The 6,570-nt window shown below is 37.1% G+C and overlaps 1 protein-coding gene across 2 annotated transcripts; it reads left to right on the forward strand.

Annotated features, from left to right (window-relative positions):
- Positions 1-663: 663 nt before the first annotated feature.
- Positions 664-5,959, forward strand: MS3_00003872 (uncharacterized protein; the record flags this gene model as incomplete). 2 transcript variants are annotated; one of them, XM_051211740.1, is made up of 2 exons in its annotated part: positions 664-1,839; positions 4,282-5,959. In XM_051211740.1, one exon carries the CDS (start codon positions 4,648-4,650, stop codon positions 5,419-5,421), a length of 774 nt encoding a protein of 257 aa, XP_051071837.1. In that variant the 3' UTR covers positions 5,422-5,959. The 2 variants fall into 2 exon arrangements, with proteins under 2 accessions (XP_051071837.1, XP_012802043.1); XM_012946589.3 differs by having other exon boundaries at positions 1,734-1,839; positions 4,352-5,959.
- Positions 5,960-6,570: the final 611 nt, after the last annotated feature.

The raw sequence follows: 6,570 nt of genomic DNA on the forward strand, positions 1-6,570 counted from the left end.
AGAGAACAATAACGAAGAGATTGGTGTAAGGTAATGTGCTAGTAATCAGGGAACGCAAAGGTACAATCGTCTATCAATGAGTATACTGCGCAGTAGTTAGTTTTGTTCTACTTTACGACTGCGAAATGTGGCCATTAAGAGTAGAAAATACTTTTATGTCTTAGAAATATTGCTGGTATCACCGGGTAAGTAATAGTGAGGTCAGACGTGGAGTATTAAGGAATGATGATAAGTCAGTTGATAAGGTTGCAAATCTACACCGACTGAAGTGGCTTGGCCACGTATTACCTATGCCCGACCACTGATTATCGCAACACGCAATGGTAAATAATGTTAGAGACGGTTGGAACGAAGCAGCAGCCAAGCTAAAATGTGGCATCAATTCATAAAGTCACTAACTTTTAGTCCGAGTCATGTTGGTAGATGCGGACTACTTGGTCGGGGTCCGCGTGACTATCGTAACCAATGGTTGGAGACTTGGTGACATGGCTCAGAATCGATCACAATTGTGTAGGTTTATACACTCTTTGTCCTCCCTTGAACCGTGAGATTAAACTTAATTTATACCTTTCTCTATACGAACTAATTCTTTCTCCCTGTATGATATATTAATAGGATATCTTTTCTTACTACCATTGAAGTAACTGCTTCTATGAATTTGATGTTAATCTTGTTATGCTAATGCGGTAATGGCAACTTGGACTGATGCATATGTGCCTGGTTCAATGTTGTAGATGATAGAATGACTTTCTCCATGAGCTAGTATCTCACTCGAATATCGAAGTTGAGCCACTCAGATTTGCAGAGGAACCAAATAAATACACTGATATGTTGAGGTGTACCAATAAAAGGGACTTCTTGTCGACCAACTTGATATTATGTACAGTTCCCACTTCAGAGTACAGTTCTCAAATTTATCTAGATGGTAAGCGTAAGGATATTACTACTATACGTCTATCTGCTTGTTGAATGTATCACAACCAGATACATAAACCCTGAGAATGAGCACTAGTTTTTTGGATCCAGGATACGACAATCATGTCCGAAATTTAGATTAATTGATTACAGCTATGTATTTAGAAGGCAGTTTTTAGGTAGATCCGTTGAATGGGACTTCGTTATCAAGGGAAGAAATATGTGTGCACTTGTTCTTCTACATTACATTAATTATGGTTCGACATTTGTGGATAATCAGTAGTGTATAGAACTAATTCTTGGCATTATTTCCTTATATATATAATGCTTATAAGCATTACCACTAACGCTTCTGAGTACGAGAGATAATCTGATATTATAAAACCAAGTTCAGAAATGGTGACAAATTTTCTACGACTGGACGTCGTCGAGGCCTGATAAATCATTGGGTAAAGCAGGGTACGGAAACCGAATGGAAAGCTTAGTTATTGTAATGTGCGGCGTTTCGCCTTTCAAGGCCACTAATCGCCAGCCAAATGAGCCACCTGACAACATTAAGGTCATTGACAAATATGTAATTGTAATTGGCTGGTTTATTTATTGATGTATGAAAGGCAGGTAGATCTGATTGGTCAGGATGAAATAAAAGGTCAGTAAATTGGAGGCCAATTGGAATGAAGTAAAAATCGTATTATCCGAAACTAGTAGATCGAGTCACTGGTCCGGTTGGATTTTTGGGAGTGGGTTGTTCTTCTGAGTATTGTCTAGGTGACGTAGCTGTGCATACAAAAGACTAGATAAAGCAGAATCTGCAAAGCATGATGTCTTGTTTTCAGAACCTGTCAGACGCACTAGATGATACCTTTTCTGCAACTGTGCAGTCGGAAGATGAACTAGATTACGCATCTGCAACACTCGTTCTAGGTAAGTTTAAGTTAAATATTCATCAAAATGCAATTAATATTGTGACTACTCATTTGTTCATTTATATCCTTGTGTTTTTGTCGTTTCGCTCTAAATTTTTGGTGCGTAGCAATGTTCTGAAACTTGCGTTCATTTTTCTCTACTAAAAGTGTGAATTTTTATCAATTTAAGTCGTATTTTATGGTTACAGACCTATTTATAGTCCAAATGTTCGACTTTATATGAGTTGTATGTGGTTTGTACGACATAAACACCATCCAATATTGTACAAAAACTTAAGATTTCATAGCTTCGTGTCTTGCACTGGACCTAACAAATATTACGTTGTTTAATAACAACTGGGATTAAATAGTAATGCCAATTGAATATGATAGTAGTAAGGCGTTATTCTCAAGCAACCTACATTGTCAAAAATAACTAACTAGAGGTCTACTAAGTGAACTTAAAATGATTGAGTTCACAGGTGTGGTCATCTTTGCCCCAATCATCAATGTGTATTTAAAGACATTGAGTACCTAAAATGTTATGTGCCAGACTGTCTAAAATCTTGGTCATCTGAATGTGTCATCCTCGTTCACTGTTAGTATAGATTAACCCGTTCCGTAATGTTTAAAGTGCTTGGGTTTCAACTAAACCCAACTCGAACTACTTTGCTCTATGTATGTAGGTACTATTGAGACCCATCACGTAGTGACTCGAGCGCGAGCAAATAAATATGATCTACGTCATTATATTATTACTACCACATGAACCCATACATTTAATCTACAGTTCCCTATATGTGTCAGTCTATCATTTACGGGTTTCAGAGATTGGTCCAATGCTTTGACCTTTCTTTTAAATAATTTAATTTTACCCACGCTTTTAATATTTTAGAGAATAAGTGGTGACGCGACATATGCGACAGATTTCACTTAAAGCAGTTGGTGTACATCCAACTATTGAAATTTTTATGATTAAAAAAGTAGCTTTCTAGCCCGTTATCTTCATCATTACTTATGACTATAGGAATACAAAACATGTTATTAGCTTTATCAATACTAGGATGTTGTGAGTTGTCAGTCAATATTGACGTATGACCTGGGACGATTGTGTGCCGTTCGAAGCCACACCCCGCATTCGTACATCCACGATAAAAAATTGTACGAAAAAAAAGACAAATTTTATTGGTAAATAGTGAATGCAACTACACTAATGTAATCGACTTCGCTCCATGTTGTAGTAGCCAACGTGAGGTCTCTGAGTCCATCTGTAACGTCCATCTAACATATTGGGTTGAACATTTTTTAAAGCTCTGTCTGTTCTAAGTAAAGGATCTTCATAAACTCTAACTGATTCTTTTATAGAAAGTTTTGTTCGGTAATAACATGTAGTCAGCAGATAGTTAGACAGTGCAAACCCTAACACAAGCTTTTATCTTCTGGTGCATTCGGAATTCGCATAATTACTGGCGGAACGTGGTATTTATTTAACGCAGATTCCAACTTTCGAATGATACCATCTCGTTACTGGTTTCAGTGGGTAAAATGTCTCATAAGTATCGTTTTGTTGACTCACTGTTGTATTCAGTGTCTGAAAACTTTCAGTTGATAATATGGTTTCCTTATAAAGTATGACTCTTGTGGGAGTAGTTAGGGTTCGTGAGATATGTTGCAAAACTGTAATTATCAGGTACTGTATCATAATACCCTTTAGTTCTACTATCATCCGTCTCACTTTAGAATTTTCATGTCTTAGACCTTATGTAATTTGTTTAGTCATTGTGAACGCAGTTCAGATGTAATGATATTTGGTGATCTTTAGTCACACATGAGGAAAAGTATTAGCTGTCTAAATTGAAGTGGATGGAATTTTATTTGAAGTAACTAAAGTACAGTACAGTGTTTGCAAGGACAGCACGGCTTCCAAGTAGCTAGTCTTATAAATTCAACACCAATATCACCAAACTAAAAATATGAGCCTATCCGCTATTATCATTGGTGACTTTTTAGGATTATTGTTTCATAACCCGGTTTAATAAACCCATATACAATTCCATATATTGTTTCCAGTCTGATGGTTCATTTAGTATACGATGCCTCACATTCATCTGAAGAAAGTCTGAAGTTGTTTCGGGAAATTCGTGGGTTTGTGAACTTTTACTAAAAAAATACTTATAAACTTTTCATCGCAATATCTGCTGATCTCATCTAAGGTCAGATTACCTTAAATACTCTTCCTTGGTGACTTTATTTCTCGTTTAAATATATTCTACATAATTTATTTCAAGTGGACGTCTCCTACGAGATTATTTAATCACTTAAAGCTATTTATTTGTGTCACATTGCTACTGTAAAATCCAGCTTTATTTATACAGGAAATTTTTCGCCATATTTTACTGCAATCACTGGTTTATTAGGGACGGTAATTCCTTTTCGTTTTTTTTTTGTTTCTACTGTCTAGTGGAATTTTTGACTTCCAAGCCTCTTTGTTTAGTAACTGCTTCATCCAATTTTGCTTGTTTCTCATACAGCTGGATTATTACAAATTCATTCCCGCACACCTCGTTATGCATTTCATCAGGCGCGGTTAGATTCATTTCCAAAAATAATTCATTCAAAGGATTCTGCGAATGATTCAACAATTTGCCGGTCAAAGTCTCCAGTTCCATCTCCTTCTGAGCTGGCTTCAGCAGGCTTTTTTCACACTGGTTCTGGAGACGAAACTATCTGCCCTGCTTGTGGTTTGGGGCTACGTGATTGGCAGGCCACAGATCAACCTGAAGCGTGTCATATCGCATATTCGGCTGCCGCAACAGCTGCCATAGAAATGGGTTCGGGTGACGGACATTATCGCTCACCTATCCCAACTATACCATGTCTTTATCTTATTGTCCATCGTCTTCTTGTTTCCGAAATTCCTCTTGCTCGTAAGTCTTTGGTTCCGGTTGGACAAACGCAATCTGTCCGAGGTCTTCCTGGAGTAATTTCTCGGCCTGTAGTACATTTCACTGACCAATCTTCTCAAAACTCATCTTGCGAATATCCATCTTTGGCAGATAGATTATATGCGATAGCTCATATAATGACTGCGTCTCCAGCTCCTCAAGGATGGCCAGTAGAAAATGCACGTGCTCTGGGTCATTCAGATGATTTAATTGTTCTTGCATTGTGGCGTTTGCAAGCGGAAGCTGCTGGGATGGGGTTGGCGTGTCCACCAATGAAGTCAATCTATATTGATCCTCAAGCTACAACAGAGCTATTAAAAGCTATTTTAAGAGTTCAAGAAGGTTATGATATATCTTCCAGGAACAATCTTGAATTCTATCTGGATGCTTTCGACGAGGAAGAAGTACATTCCACCGGTGAAGCACTAAGTGAAGGCAATGAAGGTGACATCACGGCGGAAGATGCAGAAACAGCAGCTTTATCACAATGTCGTCGATATTTGCCACCACCACAACAACAATTTAGTGACCCAACCTCATCTCCCCGTTCAGTTGAACCATATGGATTACAAATGAAAAAGATCCATCTTCCTCGCTTTTATCAGTTTCTCGTTTGGTGGTCTCATCGTTGGCCTGCGACTCATTCTCTGAAATAATTTAAATACCTCTGAGTACTTAATCTTATTCGAAAGACAGATGACTTGTGGAGTGCACGTGCTACCCACTTTGAAAGCTAAAACACCTACTCCCAGTTGCTCATAATACATTAATCATTCAGTTTTAAAATAATATTTAACTTCACATACTTTTAGGGAACAGTATCTATTTCTTTCGATACATTTCAACAAATTCTTTTCACACCTAATATACTTGATAAATTAAGTTTGTAATTTCCCTTGTAAAAAATAAATATCCTATTTTATGGCATTTCGAGTTGATTATCAAACACCAAATGTGCACTTTTTTTAGGCAATTAAGGGACTTTCCAATCTGGAATTAATATCTTGTTTTACATGAGTGTTTTTGTGTTGAATTTCGTCTTAATTGACAGTAATTTAGAAGTTAATAGTCAAGTCTTTTGCTATTCATAGGTTCAAATGCATATTAATCCATAAACAGAGACTTGTAGCATGCACTCGAAATCAATGGGACTCGTTGTAAGCATCTACGCTGATGTACCCCAATATGGTTACTAGGAACCAGTCGTATGATTTATATGAAAAATAACCTGCGTAGAAGAGATCAGTGGTGAATACTTACAGTTAGTCTTTGTCACACGGAATTCAATAACTTAAACAAATGTACCATTTCCCGGAAAATTAGTGGATTTGTGTTGTAGTTGGAGGCGGTTGAAAAGGAAACCTTGGACCTGGGTTCCATTACATGGCATTTCGGTGACTAGGCTCGTGTCCCGTAATTCACAATACACTCATTTTCCATATTTACAAATCATCCTATCGATGGTAGGAATTGATTTTTTGAGTTGAGCAGACGTAACTTGTTGCTTCATTACGTGATATGCAGGACCAGCGTGTCAGACTCAAGCTCGATTAATCTGTATAACTGTAACAAATAGTTGTTACTAATTGCTAAAAATTAGTATATTTATGCATAGGGATTCGCTGTAATTAGCTAGTGACGACTTACAGTAATGCCACGGGCGAACCATTATGTGGTTTGTAGAGAAATTTAAATCCTTCACGTTTTTGGCAAACGATATAACTGTGTTATCATGATCCTTAATATGAGCTTTATCTAGATTACTGTAGTAGTTGTTGGTTAAAAATTAGTAGCAATGATATTTC

This window comes from Schistosoma haematobium, chromosome ZW (assembly GCF_000699445.3).
Source record: "Schistosoma haematobium chromosome ZW, whole genome shotgun sequence".
NCBI classification, from domain to species: Eukaryota; Metazoa; Platyhelminthes; class Trematoda; order Strigeidida; family Schistosomatidae; genus Schistosoma; species Schistosoma haematobium.